This window comes from Xiphias gladius, chromosome 14 (genome assembly GCF_016859285.1).
Source record: "Xiphias gladius isolate SHS-SW01 ecotype Sanya breed wild chromosome 14, ASM1685928v1, whole genome shotgun sequence".
In the NCBI taxonomy this organism is placed as follows: Eukaryota; Metazoa; Chordata; class Actinopteri; order Istiophoriformes; family Xiphiidae; genus Xiphias; species Xiphias gladius.
In genome coordinates this window covers 19,692,439-19,714,751 of record NC_053413.1, presented here as the reverse complement: position 1 = coordinate 19,714,751, position 22,313 = coordinate 19,692,439, and the positions used below count along the sequence as shown (strand labels likewise).

Genomic DNA, 22,313 nt, shown 5'->3' with positions numbered 1-22,313 from the left:
TCATAGTACCCGGGACCCAACATGCACAGGGCCTCTAATTAGAAGTCATGGTCTTTTCCTAATACCCACACTTGTAGTCTTGAGTACTTTAGTGTGCTTTCAAGAGCCGACATGTAGTAACAGACAGGAAGAAGCTGAAGATTATGACGCACTGGATTCAATGTGACTATTCATATCCAAACAGCAGTTACAACAGAACCTCGTTACCAGTTATTAACAATCTGTTTGACTTGATGGGACCAATAAGAATAATATGGCGTGTCTAACACTTTCAAGCTAAATATTAAATATCGTTTTATCTCTTTATCAAAGGTTTTGTGAAATATAATCCATCTGTAAAAAATTTTGTCAGACAAAAATGACAGTTATCACGTCTTTTGTGACCTACATGCTTAAAGATAACGCCATTTAACGTCTTTATTAACTGTATTCTTCCTCTCTGCTTCTGAATGTTTTTTTTTTCTTTTTTTTTTCTTTTTAATTGTCATCTGATTGCTACTGTTAAACTCCGTGTTTGGTTCCACTAATTTGCGCAAACAAATCATCTGAGCTCGGTTGTGTCATGCACATTATTTGTATTTGTGTGAGTCACTGGATATTCCTTATGAATCGTGCGTCCCAGTGAGCTCCGATAAACCACCACACGTGTGGTCTTGACAGGCACTGTGGCAATTACTGGAAATGCATCAGAGAGGTAAGCACTTAACTACGCACAGATACCGCGATTGTGTGTACTGGGACAAGCCATTTGTTGTATAGTGTAACACAATAGCACCAGAACTCCTTCAAAACTCCTTTTTGTGTATATTAGGATGGTGCTTTTTTTATCTTCTCAAGTTTTATTATGCCACTTCTATCTTGCAACAGACTGGACTAGCAAGGGTTTCTTCTGCAAATCTATCTTTTATTATGATATACAGTAATACAGTAAGCCTTTCTCAGTGTCGGGGCCAGAGCTCGATGGTTTTCCACCTTTTTCTTTCGTTCTGAGCATAGAAAAACAGAGACAAACGTAATATACTATAATATTCTAACACTCCCTTGTGAAGCTTCACAGAGTTATTGCAGTACGTTGAGAAAAGAGGCTGAAATGTGGAGATTTCAGATTGTGCAGACTTTCTTAAAAGCACTGTTAACACCTCATAACCACTACAGCTGCATGTGTGTACTTTCTGATTCAGTCATTTACTCATTCGTGACAATGGATCTATTCAAAGAGGAAGGGGCCCATTAAGGCTGCATAAAGTATGTACACGGCCTACACGGTATTTTTGTGCTGCGCTGCTGTGAGAGATCAAATGCACGATCAGTGACTCCATAGTTCAGGTGAAACAGGGTTAGAGATCTAAAATCACTTCATCCTCACTTCTTCCCAGTGGTGCCACCATGTGCAGTCCATCTGGCTTACTGTGCCGAAGTGTAATTGTTTTTTACTGTGGCTTGTGCAGATGTGTAACATCAAGTGGATTGGGAAGATTTACTCTAGTTAATTACAGTTAAAACAAGCAAGGGCTTTATTTCAAACAAATTGCAGTTACGGAGTTGTGCTTTCCAAAAGAGCAAAGGTCCAGCTCACTAATCTTGTTTTTCTTCGTTCTACTTGTTTTTTCTTCCTCTCTTCAATTTGTATTGTGTTTCACGGAGTAGTATCAAGTTCAAGTGTTAATCTTATTTGTACTTTGTATAGTGTGTGAGTTAAATGTTCCTTGTGAAATCACAGAGGATCATCCATTAGCTCACCTGTAGCTTGTGAGCCATTGTGCAAAAGCCCATTTTTGGTTCCGTGGAAGTTTTTTCCGTAGAACAAGTTTAAAAGATCAGTTTAGGCCTAACGAAGTAAAAGCGTGGCTCTTCAGTCTGCTGGTCCAACACTTTGGTCTTGACTGAAATATTTCAACACCTATTGGATGGATTGCCATGAAATCTGGTACAGACATTCATGCCCCTTTCAGGACGAATCACAATAGCTTTGGTGAGCCGGACTTTTCTTCTAGTGCCACCACAGGGTCACAATTTTAATTTGTCCAATACTCTAGTTTTTATCAAAATACCTGCAAACCTAATGACATGTCCCTCAGCCTCAGCTGCACTTTTCTGTTTAGTGCTTGTTAGCATGCTAACACAGTAACATTACCTGATAAAAGTCAGCATATTAGCATACTCTTAGCATTTAGCTCAAAGCACACCAGCTGTTCCCAATACAGCCTCACAGAGCCTCGTCTTGTTACCCTGTGCAGTACATACTGGATCCACTATCAACTTTCACACTTTGTACTTCGGACATCGTGTTGTCCAATTGTTAATGTTTCTTGTGGATTTCTGGAGAAAAAGCTGACGTTTTGTCGATTGGAATAAAAATATAAACAGCCAAATTTGAGCTTGTGAGCTACCCAGCAAGGGCCAGCTGCGATTCTGTAGACATTTTTCTTTTCATTGTTATTTCATTTAAAATAAAAATTTCAAATAGTTTATGGGCATATTAACTATTAAAAAAGTTATTAAAATATATGTTTGTTTTTTTTAAGGAGCAGGCTATAAAGTCCAACCAGACATAAAAGACAAATTCATTTTTCATCCATTACTCACTTGACAGAAAAAAAACAATTTTATTTGTTGCTTAAAAGTAAAGGCAGAGACATATAAACAAATGCATTTTGATAAAACTAGAGGAGTGAACAGAGTGAATTTTTATACACCTAGATTATTTTCATACACACTTCCACAGCTGCTGTTTTCTTCAACAACAAACTACACAGAGTAATTGTATCTTCTCTCATACTACACTAAATAAGAGATACACATAGCCAGTCACTGTGGCATAGTAGCGATAACTCATATCGAGAATGTGTTTGTGGCTTGAGATGCACTGCGGGAGTTGAATGACATCTCAATCCGGTCCTCCTCCGCAGGATTTTCCCTTCTCCTCCCCATGTTTCTTCTCTTCTCGCCAAACCTCTTGGCCACTCTCGTCATGTGCTGCCTGAAGGAAGACCCCGCGAATGCGTAGAGGAGCGGGTTGAGGCAGCAGTGAGTGAGGGCCAGGCTCTCGGTCACCTGAGCAGCCTTATCCAGCACTTTGCTCGTCCCGCAGTGGGTCACTAAGGCATAGACTGAGTCCATCACTCTGTAGACCTTCAAGACATTAAAAGGCAGCTGTGTGACCACGAACACTCCCACTACTATTAGAAGAACGCTCAGAGCTTTCGACTTCTTGCCTCTGCTTTCAACGGGGAGGCCCTTTAGTGCTCGGCCCACACTCCAGTAACAGATCACCATAACCAGGAGAGGAAGCAGGAATCCCAGGAGCACCTCAGCTATCTCCAGGGCAGCTTTACCTCCTCTGGCCATAGATGGAGGGTAGATAGCCAGGCAGATGCCCCTATTAGATGCCCAGCTCACTTCTGAGAATATTAAATCAGGAAGGCCAAGCGTGAAAGCTGTTGCCCAGACAGCTAGACACACCTTCCAGCAGTGCCTCCTGCAAAACACCCTCTGCAGCCAGCCTCTCTGGTCCCTGCCTCGCGCTCTGGCTAATGCTAAGTAGCGATCCAGGCTGATGCAGGCCAGCAGCATCATGCAGCAGGTGAAGTTGACCGTGTAGCAGGCCGACACGAACTTGCAGACCGCCTCGCCCAGCTCCCAGCCCACCACGGCATCAGCAGCCCAGAAAGGCAGCGTGAAGAGCAGCAGCAGGTCGGCCACAGCCAGGTGAGTCAGGAAAGCGTCCGTCATGGTCTTCAGGCGTTTGTGGTAGGCGTACACGGTCACGACTAAGGCGTTTCCTGCCAGTCCCACCACCAGACACACCGTGTACATGGTCGTGAGGAAGAGGGCCGCAAAGGAACGGATGTCAGCCTTCTCGCACAGGGCGGGGTACTCGTCATAGCTGATGTTGAAGCTGATGTTTTCATGGTAATAGTAGTCGTCCTCCTCATACGTATCCATGCTAATCTGATAAAGCTGTGAGGGAGGACATCTTGGATTACTTTTCTGTGGCCTTTAAACTTTAACAGCTCTGCTTGTGCAACAAAGTACACGCCTACAGTTACAGTGGTGGAAAGTAAGTACATTTACTCAGTTACTTCACTTAAAGTCACAGCGAAATGGCAGTTCGACACATCTTCAGCTTCTGTGACGGATTTTTCGAGTGAAACAGTAAATGTGGGTGTGATATGGCAACAAGAAAGCTTTAAATCAAAATGTTTTTTTTTCTTCAATCCAAATTTGATTGGATCGAAGAAAAGCGAGCGTGGTTTAGCGAAAGTGGCCCGATACGGAGCTCCACACCTCTTATTATGATACTGCTCTGTTAGCTACCCACACAATCTAGCCATCGAGTTCGGCTTCGTAGGGAGCCCAAGTTAAAACCAGAACTTCCAGGTCCTGTTCCGGGAATAAGAAAACCTCGTTCAAAATCCACAAAGACATTTGTAACTATGCTAGTAACTTCAAATACAGCCTTGGAACAGAGCCTCTCTCAACAGCATGTCGTGTGGCTCGCTCCATACATTTAGTTGAAAAGTTTTTTGAAGAACAGTAAGAGATAAATGACCAAATAACAAAAGGACACAGAAGATGGAAAATGTCATTTCCATTTCGCTGTGTCCTTTAACATTCAAAATTCAGCTTGAGCAACGCTTTGTACATACTTGGTAGTAATTTGGTTGAGGAGATATCTTAAGTCGAAAAGAGCCACAAAATTTAAAATTGCCAAACGCCGTGATAATTTACGGTGGTGACTCCACTACAGCCACAAGCAAATGTAGAGCTGGAGTCTGGGGTTAATGTTCTCATTACAGCAAAGCTTTCCGCTGTGAGCTGACTCCGTTTTACGGCTGAACCGTGGCCTGAACTGGCCCCAGAGTAGGAAATATGTGGAAACAAAAATTTCTCTGGTGTGGGAAAATACGTGTAAAGAAGAAAACTCCGCAATCAGCAAATAGTTGTGCCATTGTAGAAGAATGATTGTGCTTCTGTCAAGGCAAATGTCCACATCCCCTGTTAACATCTGGCCAGCGTGTCCTGACCTGAACTCTGGGAATAAAGCGTTCATCCCACCTCTCTGTAGTAAAGGGATGAGGACGCAGTTTCGGTTTCCACAAGTCCTGTCTCCGGTTAAACTATCACGTTCCCCAGGAGATCCCCCGGCTGAGATTCCTGAGGAGAAGGGGAAGAGTCGCGGAATATCTTTGACACCTTCACATGTGCGTTAAGAAAAGGTAGACGCGTTCTTTGAAAGGACTGCGTGCCATAGCCGTGGCTGACGACACGATAAAAACACGGTAGTGGAAAGCAAGAAAGTACATCTGCTCCAGGACTGTATTTAAGAACCATGTCGAAGTATATTTCCACTTTTCGCCCCTTTATACTACATTTCAGAGGTACAGCTTGTACCGTTCGCTCCTTTCCATTTATTTGACTCCTCGGGATTACGCCTAGAGTCCCATCCTTTTTTTTCTTTTTTTTTCCAGTCCCAACTGTTTTTGGGAAATGGACGTTGCTGTTGTTTTTTTAAATGTATATCTTCAACTTAAGTTCAGGAAAAAAGCTCCGGTTTCCTATCTTTTGATATATATATATATATGATATGACAGTAAAACAAACTATGCAAATAAAATGAATGACATTATTTGAGGAAACAATCGGAGGCGCTTGTAGCTGTGTATGTTAAAACATACTGAGTCGTGAGCGTAAGCAGGTAATTGCGGAGCGCGTCAGGTAACGAAAAACGGAGCTCACGACGACGCCGAAATCACAATGCGCTGCTAAACAAGAGCGAGATCCAGTGTTACAGGTGAGCAAAGATGTGTCTGCACGTATTGTCTGAGGGATACTCACGGTGCCTCATTCAACTATCCGCCCCGTCTAATGTGCCCCGAGCGAGAGGGGGGGAGAGGTCCTCGGCAGAGGTTTCGTGCGAGTACGTGCGGGGTTCGTTTGATTGCACACTCGCGCGGCGGGAGTGGGCGGGGAGTTAGGGTTGAGCCAACGTTTTGGTTTTACTCTGCTTCATTTCAGAGGCATTCATTTCTTGACTTTTTTTTTTTTTTACTCCACTACATTTATATTAAAGCTTTAGTTTGCCGAGCAGATTTGTAGGTCAAATAATACACAGGCTGATGTAACAAACATCAACGAATAGATTATGATGTAATATTATAAATGAAACTACCCAGCCCTATAGAAAGTAATTCAAATGAGTCCTGGGCTTAGCAGCTGCAACATTAAAGTGATGCCTGCATTAATGCTTCAATGTACAGTGTCCAGTCCATTAGGAAACGAGCCATGCTGCTCAATCAGTACTTTTACATTTGAATTACATTTGGATGGTAATACTTCGTTAATGCTCCAACTCACCTAACACGATGAATGCGGGACTTTTACGTGTAACAGTTTTTCTGCACTGTGCTACTGCTAGTTTTAGTCGAGTGGAGGATCTGAGTACTTCTTGCACCACCGACCGAATGTCTCAGCAGATGTTTGTGTTATGGGTCAGGGAGTGGCGACTGCAGCGAGCAAGTTCATCCTGAGCCTGTGACATTTTGTTTTAAGTTGGAGATTTGGAATTTCGTTTCAGCATCACAAACAACAAAACTCCCTCCACCTGTTACGCATAGTGTATAACAGCAGTTTAAGCTTCAGTTTGTCCCTCTGTAGTGTAAATATAAAATGATTTAAAACACAGCATAAATAAACCAATTCTGAAACTGAAAACATTATGGTAAAATATTCACTAGATATGGGTCAAGTTACGTTTTCCTCCTATTTGTTCGAATTTAAGGCTACTGGGAATACTAGATCAGGATAAATCAGATTCTATCAAATATAAATTTACAAATTACAAATACTGCCCTCTGTGCAATTGCACTATATTTCAGGATTGCTTGCTACGGTATTTGGCTGCTGAACAAACCCAGTCATCAAGTCAGAAACCAAGTTTTACCTATTAGCCATGGCTTTCTTTCTCTGGCCTCAGTTCAGTTCCAAACCCAACTGAGTCTTGTAGCTCAACAGACTTTGGATACACTTCTAGGAAGGATGACTCAGACAGAGAGAGAAGTCAAGTGACAGGAGACAGAAACCAAGTCGCAGTTACATCATTTGTTCAAGGTATTTGCTGAGATTTTTTTTGTTTTGTTTGTTTGATTATGAACATGAACGTGTTTAAACGTGGACAAAAAGCAGGATTTCAATATCAGAGGTACAACACAAACAATAAGGCATCACACCATATATGAAATATATAAAAGTAAAGAAATGAATAAATAAGAATTAAGATCAACTTCAAAAAAAAGGTCTGTATTGATAGAACATGTTGAGTTTAGCAGTGAAAAAAGAAAATTAAGGATCAGGAAGATCTTTTATATATGATCTTCCTGCAACAGTAGTAGTGGACACCTATTCCTCAAAAAAGCCTGAACTTGCCTGGTTCAGGACATTCCATTACTTTACTTTCATTTCAGGGTCGATCGTTTTCCATTAAATGCTATCATTTGCTAAACATACCGACTCACACCGGTGCGTGTACAGTATCATGCGTAATCCAGTTATGAGCCTTATCCCTGTGTGGATCATACTATGATGCTTTGCTTGGAACATAGCTAACCTGCTCATCCACACATGGTTCTTACCCAGAGATGTGAGTGAATGAAATACAGTCTCACAAAATAAGCTGCAGCCGGCAGGTTAATAATATGAATTCTAAAGAGTAGTCTCCTCTCACTATCAGGCGTTTGGTGAACTACTGCTGTAAAGAAAGGAGCAGCACTTGGAATAAAAGATTATTTATCATAGTGGAAGTAGACATTTGTGAGGACCTTCATAGCAACTGTTTTGACTCATACCTTTACTTAAAAGATTTGAACCAAACTACAAACAAAACTAAATATCTTTAACAATGTGTTTGCAGAGCATTCTTTTTGAAGGTGTTAGTTTTCTTCTCCAATTCTTCGGTCCTGCTTCTTTCATTGTTGTTTTCACATTTTGACATATAAGGAATAAATGAAAAATGACAATCATAATACAATAAAGAAGAAGAAACTGCTCCTAACAGAAAAAGAAAAATTGAATATGTGTTGTAGGAATAAACATTTCAGTTTGAAAGTAATGGATCAATTGCAGTGTCACCAAAACATGTTTCTGTGGAAGTCAATCAATCTAGTGGTGGAAACTTAATTAAAATAGCTGTAAGCCTCTTCTGAACTCCTGTTGCTTGAGTGCACAGGTGGTGGTTTTCTCTATGTTGAGTTTTTGTTCTCCTACACAGTCTGTGTTCGTATTCATAGCCCAAATATGAAGCACATTTACATTATTTGTTTGTCTGTCCAAAGCCAACAATGGAGGGTTGGTCGCAGTTAGATTCTGTAAAGAGAGAAGAAGACTCTCAAAGGGAGCAGCTGAATACAACACAGTTCACCGCGTAACAACCACTTCCATGTGATCAAAGAGGAGGGAAATCTCTGTTGCAAGGCCTCCTTTTACATTCCCAGTAAACATACTGCATGCCAGCAGCTCGTTAGATGACGAAAATGTATTGATCCGCTGGGGGAATATGTTCAATATCATACCCTGAATAGGACTAAAACCAAGATAAGACATTACAGGAACACCATTGTTAATGTAAAGCTACTGACTAACATGAAACAGAGCAAAAGTTGAATAAAGTGGAATTAAACTACAATATCACTCAGTTATTGCCCATGTAAAGATGAATTTCCTCAGGGACACCAGTGGACGTGGCACTGGGAATTTTTGGCACCAAACTGGCAACAAAAAAATTGCCTTGTTTTTTGATGATCAGTGGTGGGAGATGTACTCAGATCCTTTTCTTAAATAAAACTTCCAGCTCAACAATCTAAAAATACAAATACTTGCAAGTAACAGTCCTGCATTATTGTCTTTATTTAACCATGTAGTATATTTTTTAAGCTTATCATGTGTTGTTTTATGTAAAATCTTAATATGAAAAGTAACTAGTAGCTACAGCTGTACAATAGTATTCCCCACTGAAAATTAGTGGAGTAGAAAAGTGGCATAAAATGGAAATACTCAAGTAAAGTACAAGTACTTCAAAGTTAAGTAAACCTCACAGTATTACTTCCTTACCACAGCCTTTTTTTCAAGACCATTATACTAAAATCTCTGGGAAATCGAAGATTGAATGACACTAAAAAAAAAACTCCTCTTCACAAAATGATCTTGTTATGAATTTTACAAAGTGTGTGTTGAGTATTCAATCAACCCAGAGACCAGTTTTACTTCCTGATTTAATGTGCTGATTAGAAAGTAGGGAAAGATACAGTATCATTTCAAGCTGGTTCAACCTAAAAACGTAGATTCCCAAGATGCCTTAAAAATGTGAATTAACTAAACAGACCCGGCATGCACGCAACTGGCCACCAATGTCGCTGGACGTTGATCGGTTGAATGTATGCTGTGACATTGGGCGACCAAAATTCAATGCCAGGACAACAACATATTAGCATGTGACATAGATGGCGACAGCTGACATTGATATTTTGTTGGTTTTTAGTTGTGTTGTTCAGTAACCAAAATCTGACGTCTTCCAAATATCTGATTCCAACGCCATCATGACAAAGAATACCGACATTGTAGTCGTGAGGTTTGGTGACCAAAACCCAACTTCTGCTAAATCTCTGCTAAATATCACAGTGTCGATTAACCGATGTCGTGTGCTTGACGTCAGCCAGACTTTCGTTTCCAACTAAAACTTAACCACTCCCCGACATCAGAGTTGACGTTGACGTCCGGTGCCAGCTGGGGAGGGTAAATAATCGGTTCAAAGTTGTTTTATGAGTTTCGAAAATGTAAATCCAAGCTGAGTTAATTTAACTGAACTGAAAAAAAAACGAGTTCAAGAAACACGAGATATTAAGTGGAATCGACAACTGTTGAGTCGAACTTACACACGTCACAGACAGATTTTTTTTTTCCATTTCCATTTTCTGAGTTTGATTAGTCACTTCGTCATTTGACATGAAGAACTTTGTCAAGGACTGCGGCTGCACCTGTCGGAGACACTTTGTACAAGAGTCGGTACAAGGACAACATGTGAGTCTGTTCCCACTGACCATGTTAAGCTAGAAGTGTAAAGGAGAAGAGACAGAAAACAATCAGGACTTAGTCTAAAATTTATTAAAGACACCCAGCAAGTGTTTATCATGAATATTTTCATCAAACTACAGAACAGAGGGGTTTTTGGAGGGTTTTTAAAAAGGTATGCCGGGAACACTGTTGATATGCTCATCTTGTTTGATCAGAAACTTAATGTTGAACTTACAGCAGTTCATTCATTGAACTTATCATTTCCAGTCAGAAGAACTTTATGTTTTTAAGTTCATAAGTGGCCTGAAAATAAAAACTACAAACTAAAAATATGAATTGACATGAAATTAATATAACTTGCATATTTAAGTTAAGTCAATGAAAAATAATTAGTTGAATCCACTAAATTCCTGCATGATGTTTTACAGTGCAGTTGAACATTGTACACAAAGAACAGCGAGAGTAACACTTTCTCCAGCTGGAGCCCTGGTTATACTGGGCAGCTTGTAGCTGCTGGAAAAGCACTAACACGGTTAATCAGCTCCAACTAAGTGTATTAACGTTTAAATTAAGATTGGTTGTTAGTGATTGTTTTTTTTAAAGAAAAAACGTCTTTAAAAAGGTTTGTCAAAAGTCTGTTTTTACATAAATTACTGTACAAGTAGACTGCTCTCAATAACGGAGGCCTCAACAATGATGGGACTCTTGTGTATTTTCACTTCACACACACAAAGGGATCTACTGCTGTAAGAAAATAAAAGCTGAATGACTCCATCTTGTGGTCACATTGTGAGGCACTTGGGATAAAAAAAAAAGGATTTCTTAATTATTTATCCAAATCTTTACTAAAGCAAATAACTTATTCAATATGTGTGCAGAAAATTGTCCAATTTCCAGTTCTCCTGTTCTGTTTCCTTCCTTGATAACCGATTTAGAAACAGAAGAATTAAGAAATAAATATACCTCCCCACAAGCAATAAATGCAGTGTCTGTTGATCAGTCATTGCTTTTTGATGGCTGTGTCTGTCACATTGATATGCTCTTTCTTTACTTCAAAAAGGTGCAATCTGTTCTTGTCTTGATGATTTATGAATAACGAGGAATGAGCACCCAGGTCCTGGTGCCCGTGGTCTATTTCAGATCTTCTAGAGTGAGGAAGAGAGAGTTTATGGAGTTATTTACTGTTGCAAACTGCTGTATTTCACGCTCAGGCTTCAGCCTTTTTTAAACGACGAGCAAAATAAAATATTGCAGTCTGACAGTCATGTTTTCCAGGAACAGTTGTCGAGAAGGGTTTAAAAGGTTTTGTGTTACCGTGGGGGCCTAAACATCCTGATCTCCTAAAACATCTAGAGCCTAGTCCTTGTCTACTCCCTTCTCTGTACCCACCAGGCCTTCCCATCATCTATTACAAAATGAGGATAAAGGATGGAATATTTCACACAGAAAACCTGTCATCACTTGATTAAGCGTTGCTCCCTAAATTACACATCCAAACAGAGCAAAATTGATTTTAACTGCGAAAACACAGTAAAAGTACATTTTTAGACCTAAGAAAAGTTCCTTACAGTCAGTGACCGGCAGTGGACTTTCTTACCAGATAAGGAGACGCCTGATGGTAGTTACAGCTCACAGTGTGAATATGGGGAACTATGTCTCTCTCTCAGTCAGATTTACCGGAACAAATTTATATTAATGCTTAAAGAAAATCTTCTTCTCTGCAGTTTGACAGAAAACTATTGTTACATATAACAGCAATCACTGTGCAATAATGGAAGCTTGTGGGTGTTTGTTTCGAAACCACTTTATTTTGTCTCCAACAAAGCACACAAAATGAACTGCTGCTGTTAAAAAAAGCTTGACTGACACCATCTTGTGGTCACATTATGCAGCACTTGGACTAATAGACAATGCCATTATTTTTCATGGTAAAAGCAGACATTTGTAAGCATCATCACTGTATCTCTAAAGATCAAAACATTTTGTTTTAACTAACAGATATCGAACAGTTTTAATAACTGATTTACAAACAATTGGAAGAGGAATAGAGCTGAAGCAAGTTTATCTCCCTGGCACCAATCAACACAGTCTCAATCGATGAATTACCACTTCGTGTCCAATATAATGTAGATTAATGTGGTGAACGTGCGGGCAAAGAAACATTTTTAAATACAAATAATCGCAAAAAGTTATATTAAACAGCCACATTGTCATTCAACATGGGATTCACACTTAATCTGTACCATGAACATAATAGATTAGTGCCAGTTCATGAACACATTTCCTGATCATATCAATAAACCCCCGCCCCCCAGCATGTTTACACTAAAGCTATCCCGAATACCATTTCTGGGGCCTCAGAGCTTCAGTGAGAATTACCCCGTTTCCTTTGGCATATCTGGCACTTGAATTTTTGCCGGTCATCTTCACAAATTTGGAAGTAAATTCCAGGTGCTGGACTTTTTTGATATCTTCCTAGCGTAGTTTTAACTTGCAAGCATGACCACGTGCTCACGTGTCACTTTCCCAGTGTCAGTACTGGTAACGTTAGATGAAAGCTGTGAAAATGATCACTAAGAATAAATGTGCTTCTCTGAGATTAACTACTAATAATTCATGTTGATGCATATATAATAACAATAATAATAATGATAATAAGATGCAGCATTCGAATACAGTTTTGGATGTCGATTGCCATGGCAAAGGCAGAAGCTTGAAGCTTCGAGGCATTTGGGTTGTACTTACATAAACTTCATGGTTTTTCTACAGCCTCTTGATTATGGAATATTGTATTGACATGTCTGACAAAACCAACCTATTTGCTCTAATGGAGCATCTCTGTGACTACCAGTGATGGACTAGAGTTATACTGGGCAGCTCCCAGTGTGAATGTGTGGAACTGTGTTACTGCTGGAGACAAGTGAATATGTTCAGTATATTTTAACATTTATCATTTAAATTTAATTAATTTTTGTTATTGATTTAAAAAAAAAAAACATCGTACAAATAGAATGCTATCAATAACAGACATTGAAAAGATGAAAAGAATCATTAAGTGAATTTCTATTTAGGGTTTACCAATCACTGCATTGTTACTGCACACTCATTTTGTTAGTAAAACATCTTCTGAAAACAGAGCATACTGTGTGTTTGTGTGTTTTAATAGTACTCATTCAATTTAGAGTGGAAAATATTTGATAATGCAAACCTAGCTAATTGTAATTGGTCACTTTTTCTGATATTACTAGCAAAGCTTTTTGTGATAGATCATAACGTGATTTTTGTGACGTATAATTTAACCTTTTCATATTTTAAATCGATATTGAACAGCATTTTGATGAAGTATCTGGTCAGATGTGTTGTCTGTATCCCATGTTAGCTTTTTTACTCCTCGGTCTTAACAGGTCACATATTAGCAAGCTGACGTTAGCTCTGTCAGTTGGTTCGGTTAGCTACACAACAGTCACACCTGGCAGTTACTGGGTGTAAATATTGAGTAAAAATTAATCTCTGAGTAAGAACTAGATTCATAAATCTTCACTTAGTAAACGCTTATTAACGCTCTTAACAGGTCACATATTAGCAAGCTAACGTTAGCTCTGTCAGTTGGTCTTGGGTGTAGGATTAGGTCTGGGATTGAATGGTGGTGTAATTTATTTAACAAAAAACAATTGCAACAATTATCATCAACCTTTTCAAAGTTGATTTTTTCTCAGAAGAGAAAAAACCCCAACGTAAACAAGTTTACCTGAGCCAATAATATTACATCCTCTTGTTAATAAATCTGGTAATTACCCTTGGAATCGGGGACAATGCTGCTGGCCGTACCCCGTATGTGCTGGTCTGATTTTTTGGCCCCTGTCCGTTTTTTCCTCCATTATTAGTTCCTTCCTGTAACAAAATGAGAATAAACACATTAATATAGGCATAAAACTACCTTCTTCTACTGTTTAACCACACTTGTTGAATTGGTAATCTCTCAATTAATTATAAAGTTACTGCAATTTTAAACAGAACTAAAAACGTTTGTGCTGCAGCTCTCTCCCAGCAACATGTTTGACATTTACACTTTAACAGTTCAATGGGAAAACACCATGTTAAGGTGATGAAATCAGTGTAATTGCAACACCACCAGTTTCACAGGAAAAAAAAATAAGAAAGCATCGAAATATTACAAAACAACATCCCCAGTAACATATAAAAAACACCAATACCTCCTCTTCTCCCTCTGCAGTTGGATCCTGGTTGTTGACCTCTTTCTCTACTCTTTTGTCTGTAGTCCACAGTCACTGCCATGTATGAACTAATATGTTACACAGAAAAACATCCTCTTCTACTGTTTGACCAAACTCTTTTTAATTTGTTGGGAAGTTTACTATTTAAGATTTACTGTTGTTCTTGATTTTCAGAGTGTAGGTCTCTAACGCAGAGGTTGCTGTTGATTCCTGTGGCGAAGGGGATTTTGAAAAACGGTAAAACAAAGGATGCGGAAGGGGAGGTGAACGCTGCTTGAGACATGCGGCCAATGGCAGGCTTATGCAGTTGGAGTTTGTAAACCAACTGCAGCACCTGCCATTTCTCCATCACCTGCACAATTTGACTAAAAGCGAGACAAAACGACTACATGAGACACAGAACAACTACAAGAGGCACGAAACGACTACAAAAGAGACACACAATATATAAAGACACACACACACACAAGAGACAAAACGACCACAGAGTCGCAAAACAACTACAAGAGACATAAAATCACAACATTTAAAATACTGTTTAGCTTCAATAAATATTTTCAGCATAAGACATCTTGGGCTCCTGAACATTGTTGACTGACGAGTTGACTAATAATCAGCAAAATCTCCACAACAGTGCCAAGCAGAAAACCACACAATATGTCAATACCTGATTTGAAATCTTTTATTTTGTATTAAAAGAAAAAAACCAGAAACAATTTGTACTGTGAGCCTAAACATTTCATAACCACTAATTTGAACTACTTTACATATCATGGCAGATGCTGGGAGGTTTGTCTTGAACTTCTATTATTGGAGTGAGAAGGTGAAATCGTCTGTTTCCATCAAGCTGATGTGGTTATGTTTCCTCAAGATGTTATGTGGTCTTGGGTGTAGGTTGAGGTCTGGGATTGGGTGGTGGCTAAACAGTAGGAGAGAGAGATGCAGTGTAATTTATTTAACAGCAAACCACTGCAACAGTTGTCATCAACCTTTTCAGAGACGAGCACATTGAGATGTCAAATGTTTAGGCTATTTTTTTTCCAACATTTTTCAAAATGTAACATATGAATATATTGCAAAATGTACAGAAGAGAAAAAAACCCAACACAGAGCAAGCTTACAGCTGGAAAAGGGCCACATGCTCCCAGGAATCTCCAACAGTCTATCCTGATCCGAATTCTTGACCTCACTCCTTTTTCTTCTCCTTTTTCTGCAGTTCCTTCCTGTAACAAAATGTTACAAAAAACCAAAAACACATTAATATACACAGAAAACTACCTTCTTCTACTGTTTAACCACACTTGTTGAATTGGTAATCTCTGAATTAATAATAAAGTTACTGCAATTTTAAACAGAACTAAAAACGTTTGTGCTGCAGCTCTCTCCCAGCAACATGTTTGACATTTACACTTTAACAGTCCAATGGGAAAACACCATGTGAATCAGGAACCTTCTGACAACACAAGAAAAGCTCCTCACAGTACCTGAGCAGCAGTGCATCCTCTTACCTGACCAAGTGACTGTTGATGAGCATCTTTCTCCAGAGCAGCTGCATCAGTCGAAGTGAAGGCTGTGATGAGCAGGAAAACCTGCAGACACATCACGACCAGCAGAAAACGTTTGTCCATGGCTGATGAACTGAAGAGTTCGATACAGCTGTGAAAAGCACAGAGCTTTATATACTCACTGCCAAACAACCAGTTCCATGTGAACAAACAGGAAGCAACAACACAATAACACCACTTTACATCATCAGCAAGATGCCACAGTTTTAACAGGGAAATGTACTAAGCCAAACTTTCACAACAATATAAGATATGGCAACTGTGGGTTGTTTTTTTATTGTAGAAGACAAAACAGTGTATTGCGTTTTTTTATGTCAACCCTCAAGCAAATTATGGGAAATACATTGTACCAGACAACAGGTACAGCACAGATATTCAACTTAGCTTTCTTTGCAGAAAACTGTGATGACTTACAACACCTAACATTAAGCAGCAAATTTAAGAATATAATTAAAATTGAAAATAATAATAATTAATAATAATAATGATATTTTTTGTGTCCAGCCTTCAGTGTGAATGTTTAAAATACTAATTTAATTTTTATGATAATAACAAAATACTGATCCAATGCTGATGTACGAAATATTGCTGTATGTTAAAATGAAGATTAAAATTAACCACCGCACACTGAAAGGACTTCACTGCGACTTTATTAAGAGCAAACAATGCATTTTGCCTGTAGCTTCTTCAGGTTCGCTCAGCAAAATAACAAGAGCATTCACAGGTGTGATAAATACAAATGGGTCACATGACATATTATCGCAGCATTCATTTTTCCATTTTTCAAATAGTTTCAGCATGTTTTCAAAGAACGTGACAATAATATTACACAAAATTACATTCATCAAAAAAAAAGGCATTGTTCTATTATATTGTTATAATCCACAGTTACTAGAATTACACCATTTTACACAATGTTAACATATTAAGAAAACTAACTACCAGATACAACTCACTGAATAGGAAGAGCTCAATTTCTTTAGAAAGATAGACTATGGGTCATACATCTGTCCCTCTACAGCACTAAATCTCTCTATGGGCCCAAAATACCTGTGGAGAGAGATATAAGTTAATGTTTTCACATCACACAAAGGATGTCAAATGCTGTGTTTCATGAAGTCCATAAGATTCAACTGAGTTCAATTCATAAATCCAAAATGAAGGGAAGGGAGGTTTGTAACTAATCAGTGCAGAAACCAGTCTTGGACCTACCAATTTATAATCAAAGAGAAAAAAAAGTATATGATCAACCACTGGACATCAGTCACAAAAACTCAAAATAAACTTCAGTGCGATTTAGCATTGAAAAGAGAACAAAGTCTGTAACTGCAGCCTCGCCATCTAAATTACTCAACTCAGACAAACCTATAAAACACACTGCGGGTCTGTACCGCTAACCATACTTGTGGTCTTGAGCACTTTAGTGCGTGTTCACGCTCCACTGCGTAAGAGGCAAGTGTGTCCTATGTTGGAAAAATACAGACACACAGTACACTGAACCTGCACTTGAGGCACACTTTTCCACTTTGACGCAATACTCAGAGCTAAGTCTATCCCATACTTCACCATGGTCTACTGTGCCTTACCAGTCCAGTTGTTGCCAGTACTGTGCCTATTAACTGGTTTTAGGACTGACATTAATCCATATACACGAGGAAGTTGAAGTTTATGGCAAGTTGGATTCATGTCCAGACACTACAAATGTGGCAGCACTTCCGCACCTACCAATCTATTGTTCTTAATGAGACTGATTTGTGATAATGAGACTAATTAATATGGCATTGACACTGTCAACATAAACATTAGATGTATCCTTTTATCAAAACCTTTGAGAAATAGGTTCCATACTTTCAAATTTTATGAGATAAAACAACCAAAATAATGTGTGCTTCTAGATAACTCCATTTAATGTGTTTTAATTCCATTCCTCCTTTCAGCACCTGAATGTGTTTTATTTATTATTATTTTTACTGTTTTCTGATTGTAACTGTAAAACTGTATGTTTGATCTAATTTGTGCTGACAAATCATCTGAGCTTGATTGTACCATGCACAATTCAATTCAGTTCAATTCAATTCAATTCATCTCAATTCAATTCAATTCAATTTGATTCACTTTTATTTATATAGCGCCGAGTCATAACAGAGGTTATCTGAGGGCACTTTTCATGTAGAGCAGGTCTAGACCGTACTCTTTATAGTTATAGTACACAGTATTTGTATTTGCGTGAGTTACAGCATGTCCTTATTAACCCGAATGTGTCTTAACAGGCGCTGTGGCAATTAGAAATATGTCATACAAGTAGGCACTTGATTACTCACTAACACTGCAAGTGTGGGTATTTGGACAGACCCTCTTTCAATTCTGTCACAACAAGAGGTGGAGGCAGAGCAACACTTCTTGCTAAACTGCCGTCTGAATAAAGACAAAATAACCAAGTACTTCATCAAAATAAAATTCAGTGTTTACATTGAAAGCAGCAAATTATGTCAGAGCATGTCATTACCATTACATGCAACTGCTAAATCTCATTCAATCACACGTATTCTTTTACCAAGTTATTTTTAATTCTTTGTTTTCAACATTTTGTCCTTTTATGTTATTATGTAGTAATGTGCCTAAAATTTATTTAATTATGGTGACATTATGAACCTTGTCGAACTTGTTTTGGCAAAAATCTAATTAATTCCAGCCATGACAACACCACACACAAGAAATAATTTTACTTCAAGCTCAGCAATGATTGTTTTACGCAGCATTGGAATAAATGATTACATCCAGTGGTGAAACAATAGACAAGATCCTTTACGTGAGTTAAAGCACACCACAGTACACAACGGTGTAAAAATGCTCCATTACAAGTAAAGGTCCTGCATTAGAAGCTGTACATTAGTGAAAGTGAAAATGTATGGTCAGCAAAAGCTAGTTTTAACTACGTTTTATAGTGTCAGGTAGATTTGCCCAGTGGTTGCCAACCCAGAGGTTTGGCCAATCCAGTGGGTCACCTGATAAATCTGAGGGGTCATGAGATGATTAACAGGAGAGGGAAGAAGAACAAAGTCATGCTACACAAGTCTGTATCCAGTTTTTGGACTTTTCTCTTATCTTTGTTTTTTTGAGAAATAATGGATGGTTTTATCTCTTTGGGCCTCAATCAAAACCAAAGCCAAACCATCTGAGAGGTTTAGAGTGAAATTTCACTTTAGTGAGACAGTTAACAACTCATTTTTTGTCAAGGGTCACCAGCCAAGTGGCTGGGAACCACTGGTTTAATCTTTAAAAATGTGTTGTATTTCATAAGCTCAACACTCACTCAGTCATTTTATCCTTGTGGATTTGTGTGTGCACATACAGTATTATGTTTTTAACTCTATTCTCGTTATAAGTACCTCTAATGACAGTGAACCTGAATATTCTTGAACATAAATATATGTTTGAGTTAAATGTGAGTTTATTTAATCTCTTCACTGCCACTCTAAATAGCAATTTTTACAGTGAATATTAAAATCTCAATTTGTCCCGTCCGCCGGTGCACTCTTCCAGTTGATAAGGCCTAATTTTGTAAACACAACATCTTTAGTGAGAAAGGCTGGCAATACAACTTTGCTGTTGTCCCGGGGGTGGAGGAGTTCCTGTACTTATTTGGGCCAGTGCATGATCACTCCGGTGGTTTGTCCAAGTTAGAAGAACCGTCGGAGTAGAAGTTGGTCGGGGGTGTTATGTGGTATGCGAACTAAAAAAAGATCAAATCGTAGCATAACACACCAAAGACACTGAGGTAGCGTGAAAGAGTTGCAACTATTTTTTCAGATGTTAGCAACAAGGATACTGAATTGTCTTATTATTGAAAATAAGCTTGTCTTTCCTTACTGCAGTGTACTACAGTGGTCAGGCCACTTTCAATAGACCCCTTGAGAGGAAGCGCATACATTTGTATGTATAGTTAACACAGATTGTGAAAACTGAACGTCATGAATTTAAAGCTTTATTTTCTGCCTGTTCTCTCTGCAAGTCCCTGGCCCTCTTTTCACTTTACATTTATAGCTCCTTCTCTTTCTTCTTAACCAGTCACCCCTTTTTTTTTCTTTTTTTTTTTACCTCTTGCTTCTCTTTCCTCTCCTCACTCTTGTCTTCCTCCTGGGGTTTTTTATCATCTCCCATCTATGCTCATGACCACTGCTGATAGCTGGCATCAACATTTCGACAACATTATAACACAAAGGCGTAGAATTTGGTAGGGACGGTGGGGACATGTCCCAGCCAATATCCAGCAACTACTGAATTGTCCCAATAATAATTTCCATCAGAAAATTAAAATATACTGTTGTCTGTCAGTGTCTGGTAAATGTGTTTGGTACACAAATGGTTAACAGATCTTGTTCTCTACTACGAGCCCTGCCTCCCTCACCCAATATTGCTGATGGGATAGGCTTTGCCGTTTCTTGCTAACTAGCTACATCTGGTAGATGTGCATGTAAACTATTTGAGGAAGACACCATCCTTACACTTACAGTTCTGTGCACGAAAATAAGAGAAAGATCGCGTCGCATATTGATTCAGTAAGGGACAGTGCGCTGTATTTTTCAATATGGGACAATCCCGTGGGAATATACGGGATGGGTGGCAACCCTACCACGAGGTAACTTTTGCCTTAGTTTTTTCAGCTAATGTACACACCCACCAAAACACTGAATAAGACAGAAAGTTAGCATTTCACAAAGGACGTTAATAATTCTGTGTTCAACTTTGCTTAAGCCATAGTACATGTCATAGCCAAAAAAATATTAAAAAACCGCACAGGAATTCCAAAGTGCATGTACTTTGTGCCTGTGCAAATGGATACAAGGTCTCTTGAATCTTGATGATTATCCAGGACCATAGTACCTGTCCCTGTTTCGTTAAACTGGGACAGGTTGTGATCAGACCTGCTTGGGCCAGTGCTTGTATTGGAACCACTTCCACATGGATAACATGCAGACAGCCTGATTTGCTGTCATCTTGGCTCCAGTCATTTAAAAAAAAAAAAAAAAATTGGCTTCATCTTAATGCCTGACTGAGAGAGACAGATTTCCTCCTTAGCTAATGCAGTGAATCCAGTGTACATACCCTGGTTTACTTTTGAAAGTGGCTTGTAGGACGCTCTGGCTTGTTGGTATTTCTTTAAACCAATCACATTCCTGTTGGGCGGCGCTAAGCGCAGGATGAAGCTTGCTTCTCTTTCTTCTCCTCACTCTTGTCTTCCTCCTGGGGTTTTTTATCATCTCCCATCTATGCTCATGACCACTGCTGACAGGGACAGGTTGTGATCAGACCTGCCTGCGGTCACCTACCAAGACCACATGCAGTTAAACTTCTCCTCAACCGCTGGTACGGAGGAAAAGACTAAAAAGAGTTTGGACACTAGTGGATTTTTTCTTTTGGCAGTGACTCTCACACACGGTTCATACGAGGAGTCACCGGATTGGAGCAGTGTGTTTTCTTTTTCTTTTTTTTGTTTGTTTTCCCTTTGTGCAGCTGTGAAGTTGCACCGGTGGTCATTGTTTCAACCAGCGAGAGCAACGGACTGAGAGATTGGTGGGTTTTCTAAATTTAATTTTGCTTGACCTTAAAGAAAATGACATTATATTGTTTGTTGTCGGCAGTTTGGACCAAAAAACTTAGCAATATTCCAAGAATCATTTCTTATAACGTGTGTGTGTGTGTGTGTGTGTGTGTGTGATCACTCCTGAGGAATAGTGATATTTGTTGATATTAAGATAAAAACTAGTGCTTGTATTGGAACCACTTCCACATGGATAACATGCAGAAAGCCTGATTTGCTGTCGTCTTGGCTCCAGTCATTTAAAAAAAAAAAAAAATTGGCTTCATCTTAATGCCTGACTGAGAGAGACAGATTTCCTACCTTAGCTAATGCAGTGAATCCAGTGTACATACCCTGGTTTACTTGTGAAAGTGGCTTGTAGGACGCTCTGGCTTGTTGGTATTTCTTTAAACCAATCACATTCCTGTTGGGCGCTAAGCCCAGGATGAAGCGATGGCCCTGCAAAATAGCGTTGGGGAGGGACTTGTTTTGGTGGAACATTTGCACACGGGAGGTGATCACTGTCATTAAAATGGACAATTCCCCACAATGAAAATGCCACAAAAACAGTAAAAGAATTATGTGGACCGTGTGCTAGCACAATGCAAATCTTCATCAGAACTTGCCGTATTCAGCGAGTAGACTGCTAGTTCAGAGGTTGCTGTTGTTTCCGTAAGGAGGGGATCTTGAAAAAAAGGGAAAGAGAACGCGCATGAGACTTGCAATACATTACACATGGATGGATTAATACATCTATTTTACATACAATGATTACATATTGCATATTTTAGTATTAGCGTAATATCTGAGCAGAGAGTTTCAGTGCATTATCTGATGTGACAGGCAGTTTTGGACAGGAGTCTGACA

General features: G+C 39.1%; 2 protein-coding genes across 5 annotated transcripts in view; one reads left to right on the top strand and one right to left on the bottom strand.

The window, feature by feature from the left end:
* Positions 1 to 2,586: 2,586 nt before the first annotated feature.
* Positions 2,587 to 6,396, bottom strand: ackr4a (atypical chemokine receptor 4a). 3 transcript variants are annotated; one of them, XM_040142811.1, is made up of 2 exons: positions 6,358 to 6,396; positions 2,587 to 3,960 (listed from the first exon to the last, which is right to left on the bottom strand). In XM_040142811.1, the coding sequence occupies exon 2, from the start codon at positions 3,943 to 3,945 to the stop codon at positions 2,833 to 2,835; it is 1,113 nt and encodes a 370-aa protein (XP_039998745.1). In that variant the 5' UTR covers positions 3,946 to 3,960; positions 6,358 to 6,396; the 3' UTR covers positions 2,587 to 2,832. The 3 variants fall into 3 exon arrangements, with proteins under 3 accessions (XP_039998745.1, XP_039998743.1, XP_039998744.1); XM_040142809.1 differs by lacking the exon at positions 6,358 to 6,396 and adding an exon at positions 5,839 to 5,931; XM_040142810.1 differs by lacking the exon at positions 6,358 to 6,396 and adding an exon at positions 5,679 to 5,822.
* A 15,028-nt stretch (positions 6,397 to 21,424) lies between these two features.
* si:ch211-106h4.9 (rab effector MyRIP) overlaps positions 21,425 to 22,313 on the top strand; it is a 39,069-nt gene continuing 38,180 nt past the window's right edge. For both annotated transcript variants that reach the window (XM_040144375.1, XM_040144374.1), the window contains exon 1: positions 21,425 to 21,439. The gene's annotated coding sequence lies outside the window, so the exon portion shown is untranslated. The remainder of the gene's footprint in view (positions 21,440 to 22,313) is intronic.

Excerpts from the sequence above, each read along its gene's own strand:
- ackr4a (XM_040142811.1), bottom strand. The coding sequence starts at position 3,945 with ATGGATACGTATGAGGAGGACGACTACTATTACCATGAAAACATCAGC.